This window comes from Amblyomma mixtum, chromosome 3, assembly GCF_055824585.1.
Source record: "Amblyomma mixtum isolate Tamu chromosome 3, ASM5582458v1, whole genome shotgun sequence".
Taxonomy (NCBI): domain Eukaryota; kingdom Metazoa; phylum Arthropoda; class Arachnida; order Ixodida; family Ixodidae; genus Amblyomma; species Amblyomma mixtum.
The window spans coordinates 363,388,274-363,415,877 of record NC_143014.1 but is presented as its reverse complement, the minus strand read 5'-3'; the positions used below and the strand labels follow the sequence as shown (position 1 = coordinate 363,415,877).

The window sequence follows — 27,604 nt, the reverse complement described above, 5'->3', positions numbered from 1 at the left end:
GAGAACGTCATGCATGCAAAACTTATATATTACTACCAACATTCCCGTTTGTCACAGCGCTATATTCGAGTCATATCCGCCGTGACTGTCATGTTCTTCGTGCAAGTATATGTGTGCACAATCGGGCGTGAGATGTTGAAAGCAGGCACATTCCATTTATGTAGGTCGTCGCGACTTGTGTATGTCTGTCTCTCTCTCTCTCTCTTTCTCCCTGTGTGTGTTTGTGTGTACGCATGCGTTAATGTCATTGCGGCACATGCTGCTACGAATGCAATTTTTCTACCACTTTAATCTCAGCACAAAGCGTCAACAACACCTACACAGAATGAAGATCCAGACACGTTCGATTAAGTTATATTTAATTGTTTATCTGGTTTTCCTCCTTTTTTATTTTTTTGTTAGTCGGGAGGGTGCGTGTTATTCAGTTGATAAAACTGCGGCCTGAAATTAAGGCTCAGCTTACGGTTGCGTAGTAGACCATGACTGTTGACCCGTTGAGACTCATGAGCACTTGCACACTTGCACGTAATATAACACGAACTGTGCACATATACTGTTTCCTCTGGAATAATAGCAGGGAATTCTTTTTGTGAACAACACGACAAACCGCACAGTATGAACGAATCTTCCTGTCTGAAGCAGACGACATAATGTCGCGGAAAGCATGAAAAACCAAACAAGCCGAAGCCATCCATAGCCTCAGACAGTTCTGTAGACATCGTGGTTTGCTCGGTCGGCGTGCGTCGTATTTTGGAGCTTTTGACTGTGCACATTTGTAAAAATGGAAAAGCCACAGTTTGCCTATGTGGTTTACGAAGATGGAGGTAAAGCTGTAGTTAGTGTTTCGTGCATAAAAAACTACAGCCCACAGTCCGTCAAGGAATTGGCGAAAAATAAGCAGGTTTATTGGTGCGCCAATAAAACAACCAAAGACGACGAGGGCTACTACGTTGGGCACATCGAAGAACTGGCCGGTAAGTTTTATGTCTGCAGTTGTATGCGTTTGGCGCATAATTTTAATGCGCAGTGCTTTTTTTTTGTTAACCCATGGCGATGAAGAGCTATTTACAACAGGCCGCTGCATGTGCTCCAAGTGGGCTGCGTTGTTGAGCATGTGCCATCAACCCGCTTTAAACGTTCCTGTCAGAAAAGCCCCGTCGTGCTTGCCCAGTATTCAAGTTGCCCAAGTTGCGATTGATTACATGCCGAAATCCCAGCACCTCGAGGGCCCACTGCCCTTCTTTGTTTTCCTTTCTTTTTGTTTTTTCTTTGTGATGTTGCATGCATGCATATCTTGTAGTGCTCCTATACAGGGCGTTGCACGTAACATAGATATGTGAAAAAGATATTCTTTGGCATCATGTTGGAGCACTGTCAGCGTCGCCCTAGAAGTGCATCAGCACCTCTGTCTGTAAGAGGGTGCACCTCCATCTGATAGGTATGTCATTAACACTTCTTTTTGGGCAAGTTGGTTCATATTTGAAAACTTTAAAAGGGCGCAAACACACACGACCACAAAGTACAAGAGACGAGACACAAGCGCCGTGTCTCGTCTCTTGTACTTTGTGGTCGTGTGTGTTTGCGCCCTTTTAAAGTTTCCAGGTATGTCATTGTAAGCCGAGTCGTCACTTGAAAGTCAAGAAAGGGAAAGCGGTGAAGTGACATTGTTATTGTTCAATGCAGCCTCTGTATATTTTTTGTTTATCATTGGGAGCTCATTGAAGTGAGCGTTGGTTGTTCCTTCTATTTATTTGTTACCCAGCGCGCTGGTCAGTAGGTAGTGTGCTACAGTAATGCGAGAGTGCAGTGGCGGGGTATTTTTAATTTTAAGGCGTATCCTTTTGATGCTGTAAAAAAAGTGGTGCAGGAAGTATGTTGCTACAGCAAACTGAATAGGCTGTTTGTGGCCTCCATTCGCATTTTTGTTTTCTGCTTGGACTCAAACTGAATATTGAAATTACAAGTACTCAAAGCTGTGCAACGTAGTCGCAAACAATAAGTCCTTTGTTTCACTCCTTTATGGTGTTGCACTTCTTTTAAAGCTTTGGCTGAAGTTATGTGAAACATTGCTTGTGTACTATCCGGGACAGAAATCTCCAGGACTTGTGTGAGCAGTTGATACCTACCGTATTTACTCGCATAATGCTCGCACTCGCATAATGCTCGCACCCCCCACATTGCCTATCGAAAATTGGAATTTTTTTTTTCCTCGCATAATCATCGCATCCCCAACATCACTCGACAGAACTAAGGAAAAGTGCATGCAGAATGGATGGCCGAAGGCCAACACGCTCTTACGCCGAGTGGCAAGATAAAGAGGCCATCTGTGCAGCTGCTGTGCAGCTGGGTAGCAGATGCATGGAGCATGATTGGCGCTGACGTGGTCGTGAAGAGTTTCAAGAAAACTGGCATTTCCAACGCCCTGGACGCGACAGAAGACCACTTGGTGTGGGACGAAGATGAAGAGGGTGAAGCTGAGGAAGCCGACGAAGCAGCGACCAGCGATAGCGATGGCAATGTCGACGTGGACTCCGCGGACTCTGAGTGATGGTGATGTTGCGGGCGGCCACCCTTCGCAAATAAAGTGTTTCTGCAGCTAGTGTTTGTCGTCTCTGTGGTTTTATTACAAACGTAAGTCCTGCTTGCAATTGAAGTTTTGGTTAAATTTACAATAGCTGGCTTGAGAACCCCGGTTCACAGCCTATTTACATTTGCTTTCAACACTCCAAAGCATTGTTCAAAAATTTTCCCCGCGTAATTATCGCACCCCCTAACTTCGCACCGATTTTCTGCGAAAAAAAGTGCGAGGATTATGCGAGTAAATACGGTATGTTAGCCAGTGTGATGGTGGAAGTTTGACTCACATACTTTAAAGTGTGGCAGTCAGATAACATGATTGTTTTTATACATACCACTTATGCATGCTTTTGAGGCATCCTAGAGACTTTCGACATCAATATTACATATGCATTTTTTTATAAACAGCGATGAATGCAGTAGTGCACTTGTGTTTGTGCTTGGTGTGTGTATTCACCAGCCTTTATGCCCTTGGTGTTCTAATGACATTCCTTATAGCAGCTCACTGCTTGCATGAACAGATTTTACTGCAATGTGCAACGTTGGGAAAATCCCTATGTGAAATACATCACCCTGGTTTCAGTGACAAAACAGGAACTGGCCCGAAGGCTGCAAAAGAGACGCATTCGGTGTGGCCCGACAGTGTCTTTGATGGACCAGTGTGCGGAACGTCTGAAAAGGTAAGTTTGCGGTGAGGCTAGTTTCAAATTTAAATAGTGAAATCGCGTAGTGGTTATAAGCAAGTGCATAAATGACAGCTTTCGGCTTGTGGTCCAATTATACAAGTGGGCATACCTGACAAAGCTATTGTCACAAATGCGGGATAGTCAACATTCTGCAAACAAGTTAAGCAAGAACCTCATGGCATGTACCCCTGTCATTCATCAAATTTAACGTGATATCCAACTAATTACATCTAGCACAGCACAAGAACAGAGAAGGATAGTCCGTCGCGGTGGCTCAGTGGTTATGGTGCTCGGCTACTGACTCGAAGGACGCGGGTTCGATCCTGGCCGCGGCGGTTGAATTTCTTTGGAGGAGAAATTCGAGGCCCGTGTACTGTGCGGTGTCAGTGCACGTTAAAGAACCCCAGGTGGTCGAAATTTCTAGAGCCCTCCACTACGGCATCTCTCATAGCCTTAGTCGCTTTGGGACGTTAAACCCCATCAATCAGTCACCAGAGAGGGACAAAACGAGGGTGCACACTACCATATTGTGTGAGACAGACACACTGTGATGTGTTCCGTTTTTGGTTTGTGCTTGTGTCTTGTGCTGCTATTTCTTTTCTTTGGTGAACACCAATCATAACTAGTTCACGCATTCGCTTCCACAGATGATGTCTGCTCAGATCTGATCTTTTTGTAGTTTAACAGAAAATGTTAGTGGCATTTGCTGATCATATATCGCCACACAACACCTACTAGTGCATTATTCAAAAAGTCACTACTCTGCGCAATTGCCTGCATTTAATTTCAATGCTTGTCCTCAACGCCATACAGTTAGGGTGTTTGCTTCCCCTTAGCATGAAGAATTTGGTTGGTTTGTAAGCAAACGCGTGTTTTCATTGGTAGAAAGAGCTGTGTTAACGCAGTACTTTACTTTTTGGCGTTGCTGACCTCTTACCTTTTTATAATTTGACAGTCCCTGGGATTGTGTCACAGACTTGCATGTGCTTCTGCATGTTTGATATCTTGGTAGCGTTTTCCTATAATTTCCTTCAGATTCACTATAGCATGATTTTTAAGGTGTATTTTGGAAAGGTTTGATGTTTTCATTGAAGAATTTATTGCTGTGCATGCATTAGAAGCATGGTAGTAAGTTTGGGAAGTGCTGTTTGGTGAAAATTATGTCAAGTTTGTCATGTGACAGGGGAGACAGCACCTCTTGTCTTATTCCAATAGCCCTGCCCAGAGACCCACATATGCCTGCCTGCTGTAGTCACTGCCTGAACCTGATAACAGTGCATTGCCAAAAAGTTTATCTTGGGAATAATTTCAGCCAGTTAAAGTTCCCAAGGTGGTCGAAGTTATTCCCAAGACCGCCACTGCAGCACCTCTTTCTTCCTTTCTTCCTATCTTTTTTTTCTTTACGCCTTCCCTTAGGCTGCAGTTTGGGTTTCCACCGAGATAAGTGAGATTACTGCATCATTTGCTTTCTTTAAAAACCAATTTTTTACCTAGATCTGAAGACAAATTTTAGGTAATACAGTTGGCACAGTTTTTAATAATAATTTCAGCAGTTAACGAAAATGTGCAACCTGATCTGCAATCTTAAACAACTGTAGTCGGATACAACTGAAGAACTAAGCGGCTTTTCCGTGCCAAAGGATCCCCTTCCAGCCAGCGGTGCTGGCTGATTCTCATGAACCTGCTAATGTGACAGTGCAGGGAGCAGTGCACGAAGTGGCAGTCTGCTGCTCCCTGCACTGTCACACTAGCAGGTTCATGAGAATCAGCCAGCACCGCTGGCTGGAAGGGGATCCTTTGGCACGGAAAAGCCGCTTAGTTCTTGAGTTTTATAGGTGTTAATTTTAATGTGGCATTTTTGTCTTCATTTGTCATGAATTTCAGCGGGAGCTGAGCCAAAAAGAAAGGAATACCCGCAAGAAAATGGCAAAAAGAAAAAGGCTCAGGGAAATTGCTGTCGAGAGCAATTCATCTGAAGAGGAATGCGGAGAAACCCTTTCTCCAAAAGGAAAAATCATAAAGAAACTTCAGAATGAAGTTCTTGTGTTAAAAAAAAAGCTTGCACAGGAGCGCCACAGAAACGACAACCTTCAACAGGAAGTCATTAAAGGAATGGGTAAGACATTAACACATAGTGTTGCACCACCTGCATGTGTCATTGTTTTGCATCCTTAATGGTAAATTATGTACACAAGTGTTTCCAAAAGGGAAGGGGGCGGCACCAACAGCACATTTCAGTGCCTGCCTTGTGGGAGAAACAGAAGAAAATGCAACAATATTTGTTCCTCCCTCCTCCACATGCCTATAAGGGGACGCTGATGTCTCCTCACCTATTTGTGCGTGCCTATTGTCTGTAATGTTACTTTCCAGGAGGGGACATGTAGGAAATGTGGGATTTGATCCCCAGTGCCCCCAGGTATCTACCAGTGATACATTAGATGCAAGCTCTCCCTGGCCTGGTATTCGATGTGCTTTGGGTGATATGCTGGGGAAATAAATCTTTGACCCTGCATTTGGTAGCTGAAAACACCATGTCTTGGCACTTTTTGGCCACAGATGCCCTTGCAGTACAAAACCTCATCATCAATACTTTCTGGGAGAGGAACTGTAAGCTGTATTGGTAACGCAGTGTGGTGCATTACTGGTTTTTGCTAATGTAGTTAATCTAAATCAGTTGCATCCATAACTCAGTAAGCTGTACAGGTATTAAAAACATGAGCAGCGCTGCTGTATTTCGTGTTTTTGGTTATGGGTAGAGGTTGGACTTATATCAAAATGATTTTTTGCAATTCACTTTTAACCAAAAAACGTTAGTATTCTTGACATGTATGCTGCAGCTTGCTGGCCATTGAGTAGAAGTTACACTCAAAGGAGAAAATAAAAAGGTATTAAAACCAAGGGCATGGTGGGGTGGTGTTGCTATTGGGTGCAGTTGTGCATTTTTGGGCATTGTTTCGCTGCCTTACATGCCTCTACAAATCAGGAGGCTCCTCTCTTCGCCAAACGTCTAGGCTAGTGCTGTTCAGTGCCATAGCATATAAAGGCTGTTGCTTGGTTAAGTGGGCTTGTCCACGCCATGTTTGAGGGTCTTGAGCAAGCTTCATGAAAAAGTACCATTTTCTGTCTACCTCAATGGTTCAACAGCAGTTTCATCACTGCAGTCAACACTTGGACCATGTGATTTGTCACCCTCTTTGTCAACTGAGAGCAATGGCCTAAGGATAACATGAGAGCCCAGTTTGCCACTTTTCTAGTGACAGCCCAGTTTGTGTTTGTCTGATGGTTCTGTCATTTGACTTTTGCTGGTATTTTAAATGGAGATCTCTGCGACAAGCACAGCTGTATGTACGATGATATGTGCGTTAATTGCAGGTAAATTTATGCCAGTGCTGAAAAAATGGTTAAAATATACTGTGACTTTATCCCTGGGGAAAAAAAAGTTCCTGCAAATAAAAACTATATTTGCTGAAAAAAAATGAGAATTGCGCACTGAAGTAAGCATTGCAAAAGTCTGGTCAATTTAAAAAAAATAAAAACAAAGTCCAACCTCTATCTAGTTGTAAGACTATTTGTCAAGTGGATCTGTAGCTGTGTTGAGAACTTGATTATATGTAGTAAACAGTGTGTAGAGTTGTGTTTGCAGTGACCTCTCTGAGAAAATAAAGAAAGCCAAATGCATGGTTGTACACGTTAACCCTAGGGAAGGCGAGAGCAGTATTGTAGGTCATTAGGAGAGAGTAAATTGAGATTAATATAAGGTCATAAAAAAATGTGCTCTTCATTGTTTGCTGCACTACCCATCCTCTTGTAGATCTTTGGGAATTGAATCACAATAGTTGCATTACCATGCCCCTTTAGGTGTTCAAGCTTATATCAATTTTTTTTCATGTTTTCAGTTTTGTGGAGAGATCTGGATTTAAAAATTGCTTGATTGCTTTCTAGCTCCAAACGTCTTTTTCATTGTAGGTAACCTATATAAAGTAAAGTAGGCTACTGTTCAATGGAAAAAAGAATGTGCTGCCATCTCGCTTCCTAAGTTATGCACCACGAAGTATAAGCTACCGGCACAAGGCAGTGTCTTCCACAAGTACGCTGCTCTTGCACTCACTAGCCAGCCGGACAAGCCTGGAAGCTGTTGCCTAGCATGCATAGCTTCCTCTCCGCTGTAAGCGACTTGTGCCACAAAATATATATGATGCGTACAGGTCTGACTTGAGTCCCATGCAGTGCATAAAATTTGCTTGCAAGTGTCAGTTGCTTATTGGCATCACATCCACAGCGGCTGTGTTTCGATAGATATGCTTTAAAGAACCCTTCATGGCTTAATTAATTTGGAACCCTACACAGCAGTGTCTCTCATAGCCCATATGCAGTTTTGGGGTGATAGCAAGCTGTGACCAAGTAATCATTTGACATCCTTTTGTCTTTGCTGTGCAGAAAGCATCCGGCAGGATATGAGCACATTCCGTAGGATGTGCAGATGCTCTCAAGAACAGCGAGAGGTATGGGCATTCCTGAACAGTGGGGCCAAGATGCATATGCCTAATTACCTCCTCCTACTCTATTTTTGTAGGGAGCAGCGCCAGAAGATGCTGTCAAGCGCAGGCTGTTTGGGATAGACCAAGCTACAAGTGGCACGTTGGTGCTTAGGGCTGTTGAGCCGAATAAACCCATCTCAGATCTTGAATTAGTCACTGAAACTAGTGAGATGGGTGTGTGTGAGAATGAGAATTGGTCTGGCCGAACCGAGGCTACTTTGACAGACGGGCAGTGCCTGCAAACAGCCGTGGCTGAGTCACCACTGTTACAGACAGATGAGGTAGGTCTTACATTGTTATTTGAAGCTATATAGCCACCTTTTGTATGAGAATATGTTTCTGAGGTAGAAGAAAGTATTATATTGCTTTTGTTTGGCAGCCACTTACCAAAATGTCAAGCTGTTTCTTTACCAGATGTCACAATTCAATTAATGCCAACTCTCTCCAAATGTCCAAGAGGCCTCAGATTTTCGAACCAACTTTCTCATTTACAGACGTCACAGTACCTCTCTTGATTGCGCCCAACCTTTACTCAGAAATAAGTTTTGTTCACAACTCTAGTTGCTAGTTTGCCCAGTACAAGCAGGAGCCAAGTGACAACACACTACAGCAGTTAGCAAATTTTTTGGAGTTGAAACAATGGGCTAGCACTGATTGATTGCGGTAATGGTCTATAAACACTGTTGGAGCATGCTGAAGCAGGCATGTCTTGGATTTGCTGGGCTTGTGCTGCCGTAAAAAGGTTTTTGTTGGTGCTAACTGATGAAGCATTTTCTCAAGCTTTTGTATTGTTTGCTCATATTGTTCATACTGTTTACTTAGGGGAGGTAGTTATCTCATACATGAACCACAAAAGTGAAATAACTAGAATAAGACTAGGGTGGAATGCATTTGGCAGGTACTTTTAGAATATGAATTACAGTTTTCATGTATCCCTCAAGAGAAAAGTACATAACAGTTGTATCTTACCAGTACTCACCTTTGGGGCAGAAACATGGAGCTAACGAAAAGGATTCAGCTTGAATTCAGCACAACGCAGTGAGCTCGTCATCAGCATGACTACGCCCACTGCAGGGCAAAGGCCTCTCCCATGTCTCTCCAATTAACCCTGTCCTTTGTCAGTTGCGGCCATCGTATCCCCTCAAGCTTCCAATCTCATCCGCCCACCTAACTTTCTGCTGCCCTCTGCTAGTATTGCCTTCTCCTGGAATTTATTCCTTTACCCTTAAGGACCAGCGGTTATCTTGCCCTCCCATAACATACACAGCGGAATCCCATTTCTTAATTTTGACTAGGATGTCATTAACCCGTCACTCCCTCACCTGCCCTGCCCTCTTCCGGTCTCTTAGCGTTACACCTAGAAATTTTTTTTCCATAACTTGCTGTGTTGCCCTTAATCTAAGCTGAACCCTTTTCGTTAGCCTCCGTGTTGCTGCCCCATAGGTGATTACCGTTAAGATACAGCTGTTGTATACTTTTCCCTTGAGGGATATTGGTAAACTGCCATTCATGATCTGAGAGAACCTGCCATATGCGCTCCACCCCATTCTTAACCTTAGAGTTATTTCCCTCTCGTAAGCCGCTGCGGTGGCTCAGTGGTTATGGCGTTCGGCTGCTGACCTCAAAGACACAGGTTTGAATCCGGCCGTGGCGATCGCATTTCTATGGAGGCGCAATGCTAGAGCCCCGGGTGCTGTGCGATGTCAGTGCACGTTAAAGAACTCCAGGTGGACGAAATTTCCGGAGCCCTCCACTACGGCGTCTCTCATAGCCTGAGTCGCTTTGGGACATCAAACCCTTACCATTTCCCAAACCCAAACCAAAACCATTTCTTTTTTATGATCCGGATCAGAGAGCTATGGAAAGAAAAAAGATAGTTGTAACGGTAGGAGACAAGAACAGAGTGGGTCAGGGAACAAATGAAGTTAAAGACATCTAAGTCGAAATCGGGAAATGTGCATGCACTGTTGAAACTACGTTTTCTTTTCATGTTTACCCTGTGTGTCTTTTGTATGTCATTCTCTTAAGCCGCCTCCCGAGACGAAAACCAGACACCTCTCGCTTGTTTATGGCCGGCGGCGGCTCCCCTCGGGCGACGGGACTCTGGGAACCCGAGGGGAGAGGGGCCAAAGGTTGAGACAGGCGGAGAGCTGTTCCGTCTGGAGGGGCATAGGAAAACGACAGAACGATCGGGGAGCCCCAACGATGAGCATGCAATTTCTCGAGCTCTTGCTCCCCTCCTAACGAACAGTTTGATTGTTTCTTGTATCTTGCAATAAACGAAGTTACATAAACGATAACAGTCTACTGTCTACAACGAAGAAACTACGTCAGTTTTAGTTTCTACAAAACATTTTGGTGCCGAAACCCGGGAACGGATTATTCAGGAACAACGACCGGACCCAACGACTCAGCGTACCAACGACAGCCACATGGATGTTCTCAAGAAAAAGAGGAAGGCCGTCAGAAGCCAGGCGACGCGAGTGACCAAAGAAACGGACGACATCTTGGCTGCTAAAGAAGCACCCACCGTCGAAAAGGTGAGCGTGCTTCTTGAACGCCTACAATTGGTCAAACAACAGCTCAACGAGGTAGACGCGGCAATCGAGCCAAATATCAAAGAAGATGAAGCGGAGGCTGAATTCGAGCAAGTCATCGAGTACAGTGACAAAATTGCTACCTGCATTTGCCGACTAAAACTCAAGAAAGAGCAAACCGAACAAGAAAGCAGAAATCAGGAAACCCAGATTAAAGCTACCGTTGGTAGTGCTTCCGTGGCTCAAAGGATTAAATTACCGAAGCTGGAACTAACAAAATTCGACGGCAAACGAAAAAACTGGCAGCCATTCTGGGAACAATTTGAGGTGGCAGTCCACAAAAACACGGACCTCTCTAACATCGACCGCTTGAATTACTTGAAGACGCTGCTGAGCGGAGAGGCTTTGACAGCAATTGCCGGACTGCAGGCATCAGGTGATTGCTACAGCGACGCGGTTGATATCTTGCGACAACGATTCGGAAATCCGGAAGCGTTGATTCAGGATCATATGCAGGGCCTAATCGATGTGAAACCTGTGTTCTCTGCAAGGAACGTGCGAGCTTTGAGATGGCTTTACGATGAGATACAGGTTCACATGCGGGGGCTGAAGGCGCTGGGTATCGAGGAAGATGGCTACCAGGCGATGCTGTATCCGGTCCTTCTCCGCGCTCTCCCGAAGGAAATGATCTTGTACTATCATCGTTCACACTCTGAGACCCAAGAGGAAGCGACGTCTTCGGTGGTCGACGATTCAGGGTCAACGACATCGTCGTCGGACAGCTCACAGTTGACGCCGCTTCGTTCCCTGCTCAGATTCTTCCGCATTGAGCTTGAGAGCCGCGAAAGGACGCTGGAAGACAGGCCCGACGACGCACATGGTAAGCCTGCTTCTCATTTTGATGGGCACAAGGCACGAACGCATCGAGGGAACGCTCACCCTTCTTCGGCCTCAGCCCTGCATGGTGCAGCCAACTGCATGCAATGCGTGTTTTGCGACTCAAAAAGACATGGAAGTCAAGAGTGCGAGTCGAAGATGGCAGTAAACGAGAGGAAGGCAATCCTCACAGCGAAAGGCGGATGCTTTCGTTGCACGAAGCATGGACATCGTTCAAGGCAATGCAGGGTTAAGATCAGTTGCAAGAGATGCAAACGCAGGCATGCGACAGCGATGTGCGACCCTGCCATCAACGATGCCGAGAACGCACGGTCGGCCAACGAAGGGGTAAAGCCAGTGAGCCTGCATGCCTCAGGAGCAGAAAAGGACCCCACTCACCGCACAGTCCTAATGACTACTGTTACAGCCTTGAACAAAGGGACAAAAGCAAGAAAGGTTTCTCGAGTTCTCTTTGATAGCGGCAGTCAGAGAACGTTCATTACGGAAGACTGCTCCAGAAAACTCGGGTGCAAATTGCTCGGGACAGAGTTACTGTCGGTGGGAGTATTTGGAGGAGGACAGACCAGACGCACATTCAGGCGAGTCGAAGTGTGCCTTCTCCGACGAGACGACCCAAAAGCGCAGTACAAAATCGAAGCCTTAGAAACACCTTCCATATGTGAACAGGTTATCCCTTGCCCCAATGAATTGATCAGAGAAACACTTCAAGATCTGATGCTTCCTTTGGGTGATGATTCAGCTCTTAACGACGGCACACCGATTGATGTGCTGATTGGCTGCGATCAATATTGGGAATGCGTCACTGGGAAGGTGAGAAAGCTGCCCAACAAGCTGACTGCCGTCGAGACGGTATTTGGGTGGGCAGTTCAGGGCCAAGTACTGTCCAAATGTCAAGAGACAGTTTGCACACATGCCTTTGTCATGAGAACGACCGTGGCTGATCGAGAAACCGCTCCGATTCTAAAGATGTTCTGGGAGTTGGAAAACACTGGTGTGTCAGACACATCGACCACAAATTCAGGCTCCAAAGCCCTGGAAGAATTTACTAAAAGTATCAAGAAGATCAACGATCGCTATGAAGTAAAGCTTCCTTGGAAAGACGATGTGGAAATGTCTGACAACCGCGGAGTAGCAGAGAAACGCCTTCGGTATTTAACGAAGCGTTTAAGCAGGAACCCGAGTCTCATGAGAGATTACGACTCAGAAATGCGGCGTCTAATTGACGAAGGCATAGCAGAGAGGGAAACAGACGCACATTGCGACGACTCTCAGAGAGTGTACTACATGCCCCATCAACCTGTACTGCGGCAAAGTAGTACGACTACCAAACTAAGGATAGTTTTTGATGCCTCATCCCACAGTGCGCAGGCAAAATCCCTCAACGACAACCTCGAGTGTGGGCCGAATTTAAACCCTGACCTCGTTCGGTTGCTGCTGAACTTTCGGCGACATAAAGTTGCGCTCGTCGCTGATGTGGAGAAGGCCTTTCTTCAAATAAGTGTAACGCCAGAGGACCGCGATGCGCTAAGGTTCCTGTGGTTCGCCGAGAGTCCCGTGGAAGGCAGACCATTGCCAGATGTCAAAGGCTTCAGAATGACCAGAATACCCTTCGGAACCACATCGAGCCCATTTCTGCTCGCAGCAACGCTTCAGCACCACCTTGAAACAATGAAAGATGAATTCCCAGTAACGACAGAGGTATTGAAAAGCTGCATTTATGTAGACGACCTTCTTTGCGGCGCACAGGATGATGAGGAAGGAGCAAAGATATACGATGAGGCAAGTCGTATCTTTCGGTCTGCTTCAATGCGCCTGCACAAGTGGGGTTCGAACAGCACAAAGATGAATGAACTGTTTTGTCAGGAGGTCCCCGATGAAATGCCCCTTGGACAACCGGCCAATTTGCTGAAAGTGCTAGGTTTAAGTTGGAAACCAAGGGAAGACCAACTGACATTTTCTCCAGACTCGGTCATTGAATTTTCAAAGGCGCAAAAGAATACCAAGCGATTCGTCCTACAGACGACCGCGCGGCTCTACGACCCACTGGGAGTTCTATCGCCGTATACAGTGAGAGCGAAAGGGCTGTTTCAGGAGATTTGGAAGGAAAATATCGCGTGGGATCAGCCACTTCCAGACCATCTCCTGGGGCAGTGGATCAAGTGGTGCGAAGAATTACGTCTGCTGCACGAGGTCACCATCCCAAGAAGGTACGACGCCAACGCCAAAGGGCACCCACAGAGTCGAACCCTGCACGTGTTCGCAGATGCTAGCCCGAAGGCTTACGGCGCCGTGGTCTACCTCTGCACCGAGAATTCCAAAGCAGAAACAACTTCTGTCTTCGTGCTGTCCAAATGCCGTGTCGCCCCCTTGAAAACGGTCACCCTTGCAAGGTTAGAACTATTGGCAGCCTTACTCGCGTCGAGACTCTACCAGTTCGTAAGGTCCAATCTTGATATGAAGTTTGACAAGGTTTTGCTCTGGACCGATTCGATGATCACGTTGAGCTGGATAAGAGGAAACGCAGCACGGTGGAAGGAGTTCGTGAGAAACCGCGTCACGGAAATCCAACAAAACACCGAGACCGCGACGTGGCGATTTTGCCCCGGGAAATCGAATCCGGCTGACCTCATGACTAGGGGATTGACAAGCACTCAACTGAAGACCAGCGAGCTATGGTGGAACGGGCCGCAGTGGATAAGAGGGTCAGCTGAGGTATGGCCGGTTGAACCCCAAGGCGACTTCACTGTTGAAGAACTTGAGCAGAAAAAGGAGGTCGGTGTCTTAAACTCCACCTGCGATAAAGAAGATGAGCTGCTGGATCTGAAAGAATTCAGCTCTGTATCTAGAGTGAATCGAGTAACAGGTTGGATTTTCCGGTTCGTGAGAAATCTGCGATCTGCTGACAGGAACTCAGGCCCTTTGACTGCAGCAGAAATCGAACATGCAGAAAAATTTTGGCTCAGAAGAGTTCAGAAGTCAGCCTTTTCTGCGGAACTGGAAAGCACAAAGAAAGGCAGCCGCATCCAAAACGACTCCTCCTTGAAAGAATTCGCGCTGTGGACAGACGAAGACGGCCTACTGAGGATTGATGGGCGAATCTGCTCTACAGAGACGACACTCGAAAAGCGACACCCGATTGTGCTCCCCAAGCATCATCGCTACACAACGCTGCTGGTGCACCAAGCCCATCGACAGCTGATTCACGCAGGCGCAAGAGACACACTTGTGCAGCTGCGAGACAAGTACTGGATTGTGCGGGGGCGTCAGCTTGTGAAAAGTGTTGTGAGATCGTGTGTGGTGTGTAAACGGCACAGTGCCTCGCACTTCGACGCAGCAACAGGGCTGCTTCCCCCTGACCGGACGTCCCAAGCGGACCCGTTTCAGGTCGTCGGCCTCGACTTTGCCGGTCCCCTCATGGTGAAGGAGAACAGTCGCACCGTGAAGTCGTACATCGTGCTCTTTACGTGCGCTGTGACGCGGGCCGTGCATCTTGAACTTGTAGCAGACATGAGCACAGAACGATTCCTACAAGCTTTCCGTCGTTTTGTGTCACGCAGAGGCTTGTGGCGAACTATTTACTCTGACAACGCTCTTTCGTTAAAACGAGCGTCAAAAGATATGGGCATTTTGTGGAAGCTCCTGCGGCGCTCTGAAACTCAGAACCATTTCGCCAATTCCGGCATAGAATGGAAATTTATAGCGGAGCGCGCACCGTGGTGGGGCGGATACTACGAGAGGCTGGTCCATAGCGTGAAAAGCGCGCTGAGAAAAACGATCGGACGCCAGCGCCTAGACACCATTGAGCTGTCAACAATCCTGGCTGAGGTGGAGGCAGTAATAAATTCTAGGCCCCTCACGTACACATATGAGGACCCTAAAGACGGTGCTCCGCTCACGCCGCCCAGTTTCCTGACGGGAAGACGCTTGACTGCTCTTCCTTCGCCTGAAACACGAGCTATCGAAGCGTCCGCCGCTTCTCTCCGGGCGCTCTGGAAAACTGGAGTCATCGCTGCCGTGTTTCCTGGGCGAGATGGCAGAGTTCGTTCTTGTGAGGTCAGGATGCCGCAGGGGAGGACTTTGCGACGCCCTGTTCAGTTACTGTACCCATTGGAGTTTTCGGAAACGTAGAATGAGCAAGCCCATTCGGCGGGGCAGTGTTGAAACTACGTTTTCTTTTCATGTTTACCCTGTGTGTCTTTTGTATGTCATTCTCTTAAGCCGCCTCCCGAGACGAAAACCAGACACCTCTCGCTTGTTTATGGCCGGCGGCGGCTCCCCTCGGGCGACGGGACTCTGGGAACCCGAGGGGAGAGGGGCCAAAGGTTGAGACAGGCGGAGAGCTGTTCCGTCTGGAGGGGCATAGGAAAACGACAGAACGATCGGGGAGCCCCAACGATGAGCATGCAATTTCTCGAGCTCTTGCTCCCCTCCTAACGAACAGTTTGATTGTTTCTTGTATCTTGCAATAAACGAAGTTACATAAACGATAACAGTCTACTGTCTACAACGAAGAAACTACGTCAGTTTTAGTTTCTACATGCACAGGGCATGTAAATGCAAAGAAAAGATACGTAACCGATGGCTACTAAGCTAACTGACTGGATTCCGAGAGAAGGGAAGCATTGCAGGGGGCAGCAGAACGTTAGGTGGGTAGATAAAATTAAGTTGCTTGTACAAAATCGCCATAGCCAGCACAGGAGTAGATTAATTCGAGAGATATGGGAGAGGCCTTTGCCTTGCAGTGGGTGTAGTTGGCTGCTGCTGATGATGATTATTATTTTCATTCCATTCCAGAATGGGAAACTGTCAGTGGACACGCCTCAAAGCCGCCTGGATGTAGACCCTGCCTTCGGCATAGATACCGTTCAGGTGTGAATTGAGTTTGTTTAGAGAATTTCTCATTGCGTTTATGATTTTACTGTTAACAGCTATTTCCCAGCTTGGAGGGATTGAGACACCAACTTTTGAGGCTATACAAAGCTTATGGCCAAGTTTGGATGTGAGCAGTGCTCAAAATATATTTTAATTCACCTCCAAAGAGTCCATAAATGCCCTTCACATAATCAGTCAGCTTGCTCCAGCTCGTCAAAATGCCTGATGGTGCCGCAGCAGTAGCAATCCTGTGGCCCTCTTCATTTTGTGTTGCACACTTGAGGAATGATGTGTGGGCCATTGTGCACCATGGCACAATACAATAAAATGGTTGTGTGTGCGTGGCTGACTTGTTGCAGAAACAGTTCATATTTAGAACTTAATTCACAACGATGAGAGAAGCCAACAGCCACAGAAACCAAGGGACACAGGGAATTTTTTATTTATTTATTTATTTATTTTGTGCTGTTGTTCGATATAGAATATTACTGAATATGTTATCGCTTAAAGCTAATTGATTAGGAAAGCAGAAGAAAAAACAACCACATGCCGCCGGTGGGATCCGAACCCACGACCTCCGAATTACGCGTCCGGGGCTCTACCACTGAGCTACGGCGACAGCTGTCAAACCTTCTGCTTTCGGGGGTATTTATGTTTAAAAATAACCTGAACTTGGGAGTGTTCACCAGCGCCATCCACGTTCTTAAGCGGCGGACGTAGCACGTCCTGAGTTACCGCTGATGTGACGTAGAACGTCATCGAACGGCGAGGGTGGAAGCTTTGTGAGAACCCTCTTATGCTTCCTAAGGCATCAAGGCTGCCAGAACCGAGGCCCTCGTTAGGCAATTAATCAGACAAGGAAAGGGGAATGAGGGGCTCGTTGCTCAGCGGCGGTGGCGGAAGCAACAGCGGCACAGAGTAACTGCAAATCCTTCACTTTGCAGTTCTTGGCCAGGCTTGCAGCGATACACCTGGTGAACTAAAGTGGCAAGAGCGACGACGATCGGCCCCGCAAGATAACGACACAAGCAGCGCCAGCCAGGAGCATATAAAAGGACAAGGCTCACCTGTGCCCCCCACACTTGCTCAGCGGCGGTGGCGGAAGCAACAGCGGCACAGAGTAACTGCAAATCCTTCACTTTGCAGTTCTTGGCCAGGCTTGCAGCGATACACCTGGTGAACTAAAGTGGCAAGAGCGACGACGATCGGCCCCGCAAGATAACGACACAAGCAGCGCCAGCCAGGAGCATATAAAAGGACAAGGCTCACCTGTGCCCCCCACACTTGCTCAGCGGCGGTGGCGGAAGCAACAGCGGCACAGAGTAACTGCAAATCCTTCACTTTGCAGGTTGGTGTGCTTTCACTTATTGAAGTCATAAGAAACCTTCTGCCAAACGCCGCCGCCGCTTGAGTCTGTGCTGTTGCTGTAGTTGTTTTCTACTGTGCCGCATGCTTTTCCATCGCGAGTGCTATGGGTGATCCTGTTTGTGATATATGCCTGGTTTGTAATCAGTCACTTCCAGCAGAGGGCTCGTCCCTTACCTGCTCAGAATGCCGATACGGTTACCACTTAGGCGCTTGTTCTAATACGACGAAAGCTGCCTACAAAGCAATGACAGATATCGATAAAAAAAGTTGGAAGTGTCAAACATGTGTAGTTTCAGCTGCTCGAGGCTCAAAAATTGTAACAAAGGTACAGAAGGAGCAGTCTCTGACAGAAAGGATGCTAATGGAAATCAACAAAAAGCTCTGTGAACTACCGGAAATCAAACAGAAGTTAGATATCCTTTTCCAGGTAAAAGAGACAGTGGAAAGTATGGAAAAGTCTGTTCAGCATCTTTCAGATCAGTATGATGAAGTGCTGGCCAAAATGCAGCTTCAGTCCACTGAGATTGTCACTTTATCGAAAAGGGTTGAAAAGATTGAGGCACAGATTCAGTCAGAGAACACTAACACCGAAGTCTGCGAACTACGACAGCAAATAAACAGTCTGCAACAGTACAGCAGGCGGAATAACTTGGAAGTACATGGACTTGCGCAAACCAAAAATGAAAACTTGTTCCAAAAAATCAATGCTATAGCCCAGGACCTAGAGCTTCCTCAGTTGACTGAGCACGACGTTGAAGGCCTTCATAGACTGCCCGCTAAACGTGGCAAAACCCCGGCAGTTCTGGTTCGCTTTTCCTCACGTGTAATGAAGGACCAATGGATGGCAAAGAAGCAAAGTATGCGGGAAGCTGAATCCACAGTGTACTTTCTTGACAATTTAACAGCGCAGAACAAAAAGCTCATGTGGATGATGACGACAAGGGCCACAGAAAAGCAGTACGAATATGCTTGGCACAGTAATGGAAAGCTTTTTGTGCGCAAGTGCCAGGGTGAAACGGCAATACGGATCGCGTGTGTTGCTGACCTGGAAAATATCATCTGAGCAGGCACCGCCTCTACTTCGCCTTACTGATCAGTTTTTTTCATTATTTTTCTTTGATGGCATCACAAACAAAGCCTCTTTACTACAATGCTTTATCTTTTAACTCTGCGGTGCGCAGTTGTCTTGTTCACGAAAATGACAGGATGTCAGTCTTTCATGTGAATATTAGAAGTCTAAAAAATAAGCACTTTGAAATGCAATCAGCTTTGGATTCCCTGAATCACAGATTTGATATACTAGCGTACACCGAAACATGGTTCACAAATCAAAATGATGTTATCTTCTTTCGTGGCTACAAGTTTGAAGGCGTGTTCAGAGAAAACCGTAGAGGAGGTGGCGTCGCATTGTATGTTAAAGAAAACCTTGACTATGAAGTTTTATCAGATTTTTCTCTTGTCCATACCCACTACGAATCGGTTGCTATAAAATGTCATGGAACACTGATCGCTTGCATTTATCGGCCCCCATCTAGTGAAAGTGCCGAATTTATCAAGTTTGTGCGTGATCTTCTTGAATATGCTTGTATCGTAAATATCCCTGTTGTTTTGGTTGGAGACTTTAACATTGATCTTTTGACAAACAGCTCCCCGCGACGTCTTTTTTGTGAAACCATTGATGCATTTCTCTGCACCAATGTTATTCAGTCACCAACAAGAATAACCTTAGAGAGGGACTCATTATTAGATTTATGTGTTACAAATCATAGTTATCAAGAGTGCTATCAGGTGTGCTTACATTTGATTTGAGCGACCATCTGCCTATATTCTGTTTTTTTCCTCGGGCGATAAAAAAAAGGAAGCAAGTACCAACTCCCCAGATAGTATATCGCAGTTTCAATCAAGAAAACTTAGCTAGGTTTAGATCCATGATGGAAAGCACTGCCTGGAGCGAAGTTTACAATGAGTTAAATCCTAGTACAGCGTACAATATCTTTCTTCAGTTAGTAAAAAGCAAATATGATACCGCATTTCCTTTGACAGTGGGAAAAACTCACAAAAAGTCTCGAAAGCCGTGGGTTACGAGAGAGTTATATCGACGAATTCAAACCCGTGACAGGCTTTTTGACAAATTCATCCAATCAAAAGATCCAGTCATACTTAAGGAATACAAAAAACTTAGAAATAAGTTAGGCTCTGATATTAAAAAAGCTAAGAAACAGTATTATCAGAATAAATTTTCAGCAGTCTCCAATTGCCCTAAGAAAATATGGGATTGTTTGAGCGACCTCATGGGAAGGGCGACAACCCATATTCCCAGCACATTAACATTCAATGGTGTTGAATACAGTGGCGCTGCTTTGGCAGACAAGTTTAATGCTCATTTCCTATCCTCTGGCGAATCATCTCAGAAGCAGGATAGAAATCATGAAATTGCTCAGTATATTGCCTCTCCAATTGGTAGTTCCATATTCTTGAATCCTTGCAGCGAACATGAAGTATTCACATTTCTTAGAAGCCTAGACAAATCCACTGCGGCAGGCGCAGATGAAATTAAGGCCGAGCCTATTATTGCTGTTGCCGATCTAATTAGCTTGCCCTTGCAGCATATATGTAACAACGCGTTAGTTCAAGGTATTTTTCCAGATGGTATGAAAATTGCCAGAGTGGTTGTTTTACACAAAGGTGGCCCTTATGACAATATAAACAACTACAGACCTATATCTGTACTCCCTTTGTTTTCTAAACTGCTGGAATATTTGATCAAAATCAGACTGTGTAAGTTCTTTGACGACAGACAAATTTTTGTTAACGAACAGTTCGGATTTCGTGAGAAGAAGTCAACAGAAATGGCATTGCTTAGTATAAAGGAAAAAATATTTTCTAATATGGATGACAAACAATTTACAGTTGGACTTTTTTTAGATTTCAGGAAGGCATTTGATTCAGTTAAACATATTTTATTTTATAAGCTACCTTTTTACGGCATTCGAGGAGTTGCCTTAAATTTGATCCGTACTTATCTTTCCGGTCGCGTTCAGTATACATGTTTGAATGGTCATCAATCACAACCTGGTCAATTAATATACGGTGTCCCACAAGGGTCTATTTTGGGTCCAGTATTTTTCATTCTTTATATCAACGATATAATAGCCATCCCTCGAACTCCCAGAATAATTTTATATGCAGATGATACCAGTGTATTTTTTTCTGGCATGCATCTTAGTAATATTCAGGCTGAGGCAAATGCATGGTTACAAGAATTGTCTTTATGGTTGAATATAAATAAACTAGAGTTAAATGTTAATAAAACAAAGCTTATTGTATTTAAGGCACGTAACAAGCCTGATAACAGTGAAATTAATCTTACATTCAAAAATAGCGTAATTGAGCGTGTTTCTTCCTACAAATTTTTAGGCATAATCTTTGAAGAACACTTGAGTTGGACCCTGCATATTAATAAGATTCATGCCAGCATATCAAGGTCATTATGTGTATTATATAAACTTCGAGACCTTGTTTCGAAATGGCTGAAGTGGCAGTTATATTATACCCTAATTCAATCACATCTTCATTATTGTTTACTTGTTTGGGGATCTACAACGAAAACTAACCTCACGAGGCTGATAACATTACAGAAAAAAGCAATACGATATGTCGAAAACCTTGCATACAATGATCATACAGGTTTGTACTTCTCTAAGCATTCTATTCTAAAAGTCAATGAATTATTTGAGTTGAAACTGCTTTCTTATGTGTTTAACGATTTCAAACATTATCCCACTAAATATGTTCAATTAAACTCTAGTAGTGACGCGCCTTATAAATTAAGGCACGTCAGTTACAGAGTACCATTCGTAAGGACTAACTATGGAACCGAAATGCTTTCATATTTAATTCCCAGTCTTCTAAATAAACATACACAGGCCATAGAAATTATTGAGAAATCTGTTTCCCAAAAGTCATTCAATAGAAATACTAAAGCTTACCTCCTTTCGCGCCCGAATGATTAAAATTCTTGATGTCCCTGTTTTTCCGTCAACTCTTTGAATTCTCGTGTTTTTCTTGTTGTGATGTGTCTTGTAAATATTTACTTTAATTATGTCATTGCAAAAGTATGCACCTTCCTCCTACTTTCACCTTGTGTAATTATGTGTTGTTTTTTGTAATGAGAGTGTATGAAGCTCTTGCTTCTTTTGCCGCTTGTCGTGAGCATTGTGTCGGGTGCTTGGGCCCCGTCAGGCAGAGTGCATCTGCCTTTTGCCCCTGCATCCGAGACCTTGTTGTCTAAATAAAGATCTATCTATCTATCTAAATATGAGAGAAGCCAACAGCCACAGAAACCAAGGGACACAGGGAATTTTTTATTTATTTATTTATTTTGATGACAATGAGTGGTACCATTACTATCTCGGCGCAGCCTTCCGGCTAGATGAATAGGAACAGCATGTGACTTTCTTTTTTGTTTTAGCTTTCTCACTTGATTAATGTAGCACCGATCCTGGCTAGCCTTAGCATGTCATGTTGAAATTAGCCGAGCGACATGCCTGCAGATGAGAAAGAGCATCCGATTGGCTGCCTCGATCCAAGATGCTCTCCGTAGATGGCACTGCAGTGCACGTTTGCCTTGCTCCGCTGCTTTCTGTGTGAAGCGCACACTTATGCTCCTGATAGTACATCTGTATGACTGCAGTGACATTTAATCCATGTTATACTATTTTTCTTGCTGAAGGCACTGCAACCTGCAGAAATGGCATCCTGCAGTGCCACTACCAACCAGGTGTCCAATGTGTGCGTCAATCAGGTATGAATTGAGATTGCAGTTCGCCACTATATTTCGTAAAATTTCATGATTTTTACCTTATTCTTCAACTAAGCTCCACGTACGTGTGATTACCATTACATATAGATGGTGTTGCTTTTTCAGTTTACATAGGGATATTATGGTGTTTAAAAAGCTTTTAGGGTAGTGTTGTATTTTCATGTTTTTTAACATTGCAGAACTCTCATTTGACACATTTTCTGAGTTATGCGTGTTATGTGTTGTTTGCGAACAGAGTTAATGGGGAACAAAAGGAAGCACACTAGAGTTGGCGAAGCCGCTTGCAATATCTGAGCGCCTCTCTTCATTCGGGTCATGCATATCTGTACTGAAAGTTCAGTGATGTTTAGTGCTGTACAAAGTGCGTTCTCCATGCCATCCACCATTGTGTACAGTAAAACCTCGTTAATGGAGATGCAAAATAGAAAAATCTCCAATCAAATTCGAATGTTGACTTAAGTCCCCCACCAAAAAATTGCCAAAAACAGTTTGCATTGTAATAAGTATATCGGATGAAAAATGCGCTGCGGTTTTGTGCATTTCAAGTGAGGAGTGTCTAACACTGTGGGCTGAAATGGCCATTAATCGGAGCGCGTTGTGGTTTAGTGTACAAGAATGTATTAAGCTTTTAGTTTATTTTAAAATTATTTGCTTAAAATGTATTTGCTTTGTCCCCCCACCCCCTTATGTAATGCCTTAACAGACGCCTTTAAGGGTAAAATAAATGATGATGATAAAACAGCCACCGCGCTGGCTCCATAGTTATGGTGCTCAGCTGCTGACTCAAAAGACGCAGGATCGATATACCTGGGGTCGGCTTGTACATTGAAGAATGCAGTCTAGATAAATTTTTTAGCTTGGCAAACAAAGAAGCTCTTGCTTTGTAACATCAAACTCAAGGTGCTTATGGAGTATTGATGTACGCAAGACAATGTTTTCTGTTTTGGGCCAAGAGTTTATTGATAGTAGTTGGATAATCATGCCTAGGTCAAGGGCCGCACCAGTCTGCAATTAGTACCTCAATCAAAAAAAAGCGAATCCTGGTAAAGTATTCTTTTTACAAAGATTTTACAGTGCACTTGGAAAAAAAAATGTTTTCCCTTCCAGTATTCTCCTGGAATGAGTGTAATGGCCATTGAATATTTTTTAGGTAGTTAACAGTGACACATGGTGAAATGTACCGATGTTTCATTCCTTTAATATCCTGTAGGGAATAAAAAATTGGTAGTTTTTATGCCTGTTTTAGGCAGTGATGGTATACCTAGCTATCACATCTTTTTGCCAATTTCTCGCATTGCATGGTACATAATTACTTAGGCCTTGCATATTTTCCATGTTTTGAATTGCGTCCTTAAAGGGTAGCCTTGTGTTTTATGCTGCATTCTTTTTGCAGCTTTTTGCAAATGTATAGCAACTTGAGTGGTACCAAATTACTAAAACTTCAAGTATTAATTCGTGAGCATATATGCTATAATTATCCCTCATGTGTCTGAGGTCTTGGTGTCTTAAAGTGTAAATGATATTTGGGAACTTAATGTTGCTAAGGAAGAACACTGCTAGGGGTACAAACGGCATTTACTTTTATGCGTGCTTCTGCTATTTGTGTTCTAATGTCTAGATGACATGGGAACACCCGTAGGGTGTACATGGTGTACTACAGGGGTGCTTTCATAAAGTTTCAAACTGCAGCTTCATCATGCAGATGCAAAATGTCTGATTTGGAAGTATCATTTCTGTCATCTAATCTCTTGATTCAGGTGAAACATGTCGGCATTGGGGAGTTACTGCACATAGCACTCTTTTCTTTGGCCATGCAGGTACTTATTGGGCCTGGTGTCCAGATCCCGTCTGACAAGTGGCAGCACCTCATGGACCAACCGAAGGATAGCCTCTTTGTGCGGGAAGCAGCGAAGGCAATTTGGGGCATCCAGAACCTGTACAACAGGAGCGTCACTGGAGCCCCTTGCCGCCGCTACCTGCATAAAGAGGGCGGCCCTGAGACCACCGAAAAGAAGGCACTGACACCAATGAAGCTTGATGCTCTGAAAAGTGCGTGCTTTTCTGTCATAATTAAGCTTAGTTTTCTTGAATTAGACTTGCAGGTGGATGTGCAAACTGTGGGTATGGCAAAAGGGTTGAATTGTATTGTGCCCATATTGCATGACCTGAAATTGAGTAGTGCACTGTGATGTTTGTGCGCACTGCTCAGGCTGCTGCGTATGCCTAGGCAGCAAGGAAAAGGATGTTTTTTGGGTGGTGCTGCAGTTGTGACTTGCTGGCTGGTGCACTTTGTACTTAATAGCTGGCTTTCTATCATCCTGAGCTAATCGGTACTCATTACTCTAGCATGCTAGGTGCCAGCTGCACTTTGGGCTAACGTTTGGGTAGGTGCACTTTCACTGGAAGTTCCCAGTATATGAGGCTATTTTCTGTAACATTGTAGCATATATGTGCTGCTGTGGTTTGTGAGTTGCAAGCACAGTAGCTTTGTATGCAAGGCAAACCTGGTTGGTGGATAAGCTTTATTGCTGACATGGCAAACATGAATCATAATGTGGTTTTGGGTTAGTGCAAAGTATCGGCAGCATGTTCAAATTGCTCAACTGAACTGCATGTAGCTCGTTTGGAGTATGCTCCAGTGATACGGCAACATGGTGTGTCAGAAGGCACAGCCCCTGTGGTGTGCACAACACCACTCATATGTTTTCAACCAGGGGTCATGTGCTGGAGTGGTTGGCTCTCAGGTTCACTGACTAGCAGTGGCTACCTTGTAGCGATGTGTGCCAGTGATAGCTGTTTCACCAAGTCAACCACTTGAAAATGTGCCTCCAGATCTGTATAGCAGATTAGTTTTCACATGCTCTCCAGTGGGCACTACAGTGGACTCCCTTTAAACAAAACTCGATGGGGACAAGGAAAACTGTTTCATTTATTGGCAGTTTCATTTAAGGGTTGTGACCCCCCCAAAAAAGCTGTGCAAGGTAGTTTGCTTTAGGTTGGTATGCCACCGCTTCACCAAGTAGTCATTCATCATGGTTAGGCTGCACATGTGCTCTGAGCAACCCTCTTGCTGGAAGTACTGCTGGAGTAGTTCTACTGCCTGGCTTGCCTCATTAGTTGACACTAGGGAGGTTGATGGTTGGCTGACAGAGGTGCGCAATTAAATTAGCCTGAAAGCATTTTAGGTGTAAATTGTTCTTTCCAAGCATTGAACGTGCTTTTAGAGTTGGAGATATTGCCCCAAAACTACTTTTTGTCTCTCCTTTTATTTTATTTTTTTCAGGTGCTTTTGAACAACATCTTGGGAATCACCCAAGTGACATCCCTAGCACGAAGAGACGTGCCAGTGTGAACAGGCACCTGGCTGATATGCTGAAGGTATTGAAACGGTGAAAAAGTAAAGCTTTTTTTTCTCATCTTCACTTCATATTGGCTCCTGTGTTTCCTGCACATTCGTTTTCAAAACCAAAAGTGCGAGATTATGGTTTTGAAAATGCAACACATTTAAAAAACAAGCATTTCATAAGCAAATGACATTGACATTGTTCATAGTACAAGTCACAATGTGTGCTTATTGCAACAGTGTAATTATGCAATATGTTTTAATAATTGTGCACCAGTTGCTTTTCTTGATTAAATGCATTTCTCTATTATTTTTGCATGGAAAGCACAGAGAAGTGACTCTTGCTATGAGGGATGCCATATAGTGAAGGGCTCCAGAAATTTCGGCCACCTGGGGTTCTGTAACATTTTGATATATTGCATGATGGGTCTCCACAACTTTGCTTTCATCAAAACGCGACCACTGCAGCTGGGATCGAACCCGCATCCTTCAAGTAAGCTGGCGAGTGCCATAACTACTGCGGCACCATGGCGGCTTATTCCGTATCATTTCTGCATCATACGGTTCAGCAGAGAATTCCGTACAGTCCGTATAATACGAAGTCGTAAGGATTCCGTATCATATAAGGCTCTCCATATAATGCGGAAGTCCATATTATTTCCGTATGATATGGAATTCCGTATTCCGCCGCCGCGGTGGCTCAGTGGCTATGGTGCTCGGCTACTGACCCGAAAGACGTGGGTTCGATCCCGGCCACGGCGGCTGGAATTTCTTTGGAGGAGAAATTCTAGAGGCCCGTGTACTGTGCGATGTCAGTGCACGTTAAAGAACCCCAGGTGGTCGAAATTTCCGGAGCCCTCCACTACGGCGTCTCTCATAGCCTTAGTCGCTTTGGGACGTTAAACCCCATAAACCAAACCAAACCAATTCCGTATTCCAATAAGTGCGTATATATTGAAATCCGTATTGTATGGAGTCCATATATGCGGTTTTTTCCAGTAGGGATGAAGATAAGTATAGTATGTAAGACCAACAGCAAAATACTGCAGAATTTGTTTTTTGCCTTCACTGCTGCAGCAGAAGGCACTGTTGACACAGCCAGCTTCCCAAACATAAGCAATGGAGGGAGACTGCAACATTCAGCAACAAGAGCTGCACTAAAAGGCAGGTTGAACACTAAGGTGGGGTGTTACCATGCATGGCAGCATTGTTCACGAGTCAGCCGAAAGCAGACACGTGCACACTCATTCAGCATAAAATTGAGAGGTTTGTGCTATATACCAGAGAGCGCGATTAAAGTGTGACCAGTATGTGGGACACTTTTATCTTAGAATAGCATGCAAACAACACAACATCAATAACCTTGCTCAGGGATCTCATGCATTGACCTCTAAACTCATTCTGGCAAAGAAGGATTTTTTTACAACCTCATGAGGACATTTGACAGCTGTCCACTCAAAAATCATTATGCTCTCAAATAGAAAGTGTTGCAGAGCACCATTCAAATATAAGCCTCGTGCCAGCAAGCCGGACATGTAAGGCTTCCAGGGTAGCCATATACTAAAACATTTCAAGAAGCTTAAGTTTAAAGGCGGTACTTTACACTGTATTAAGGTGGGATAATTTGTTCGGAAGCTTCATGAAATACACTATGACATCCAAGACCCACAGCATAAAAAAAATAAATTTAAGTGCTTTCAGGCGATCGGCATGGGAAATCTCTTAATTTTAGAACCTTGCCCAAAGCTCTTATAAAATTTATGGGTATTTAAATATCTTGTTGCCAAGTTTTGTGTATACATACAGTGACTTTGTTTCCAGCGACACTTTTTGTCCTTTGTCGAGTTGTTCAGTAAGGCATGTTGCCGGGCTAGTTAGTGTAGCATCTTGAAATTTGGAATGAAACCACCTTGGCACAAATAACTTCACAATTTCCTCATCTTTTTTGTCCTTGTGAAATTATT

General features: G+C 44.6%; 1 protein-coding gene across 1 annotated transcript; it reads left to right on the top strand.

Annotated features, from left to right (window-relative positions):
* Positions 1-5,129: 5,129 nt before the first annotated feature.
* On the top strand, positions 5,130-25,787 carry LOC149356615 (uncharacterized). Its single transcript, XM_089584210.1, has 7 exons — positions 5,130-5,379; positions 7,701-7,765; positions 7,837-8,082; positions 16,030-16,104; positions 22,208-22,279; positions 24,115-24,346; positions 25,581-25,787. The coding sequence occupies exons 1-7, from the start codon at positions 5,187-5,189 to the stop codon at positions 25,688-25,690; spliced, it is 993 nt and encodes a 330-aa protein (XP_089440336.1). The 5' UTR covers positions 5,130-5,186; the 3' UTR covers positions 25,691-25,787.
* The last annotated feature ends 1,817 nt before the right edge of the window (positions 25,788-27,604 follow it).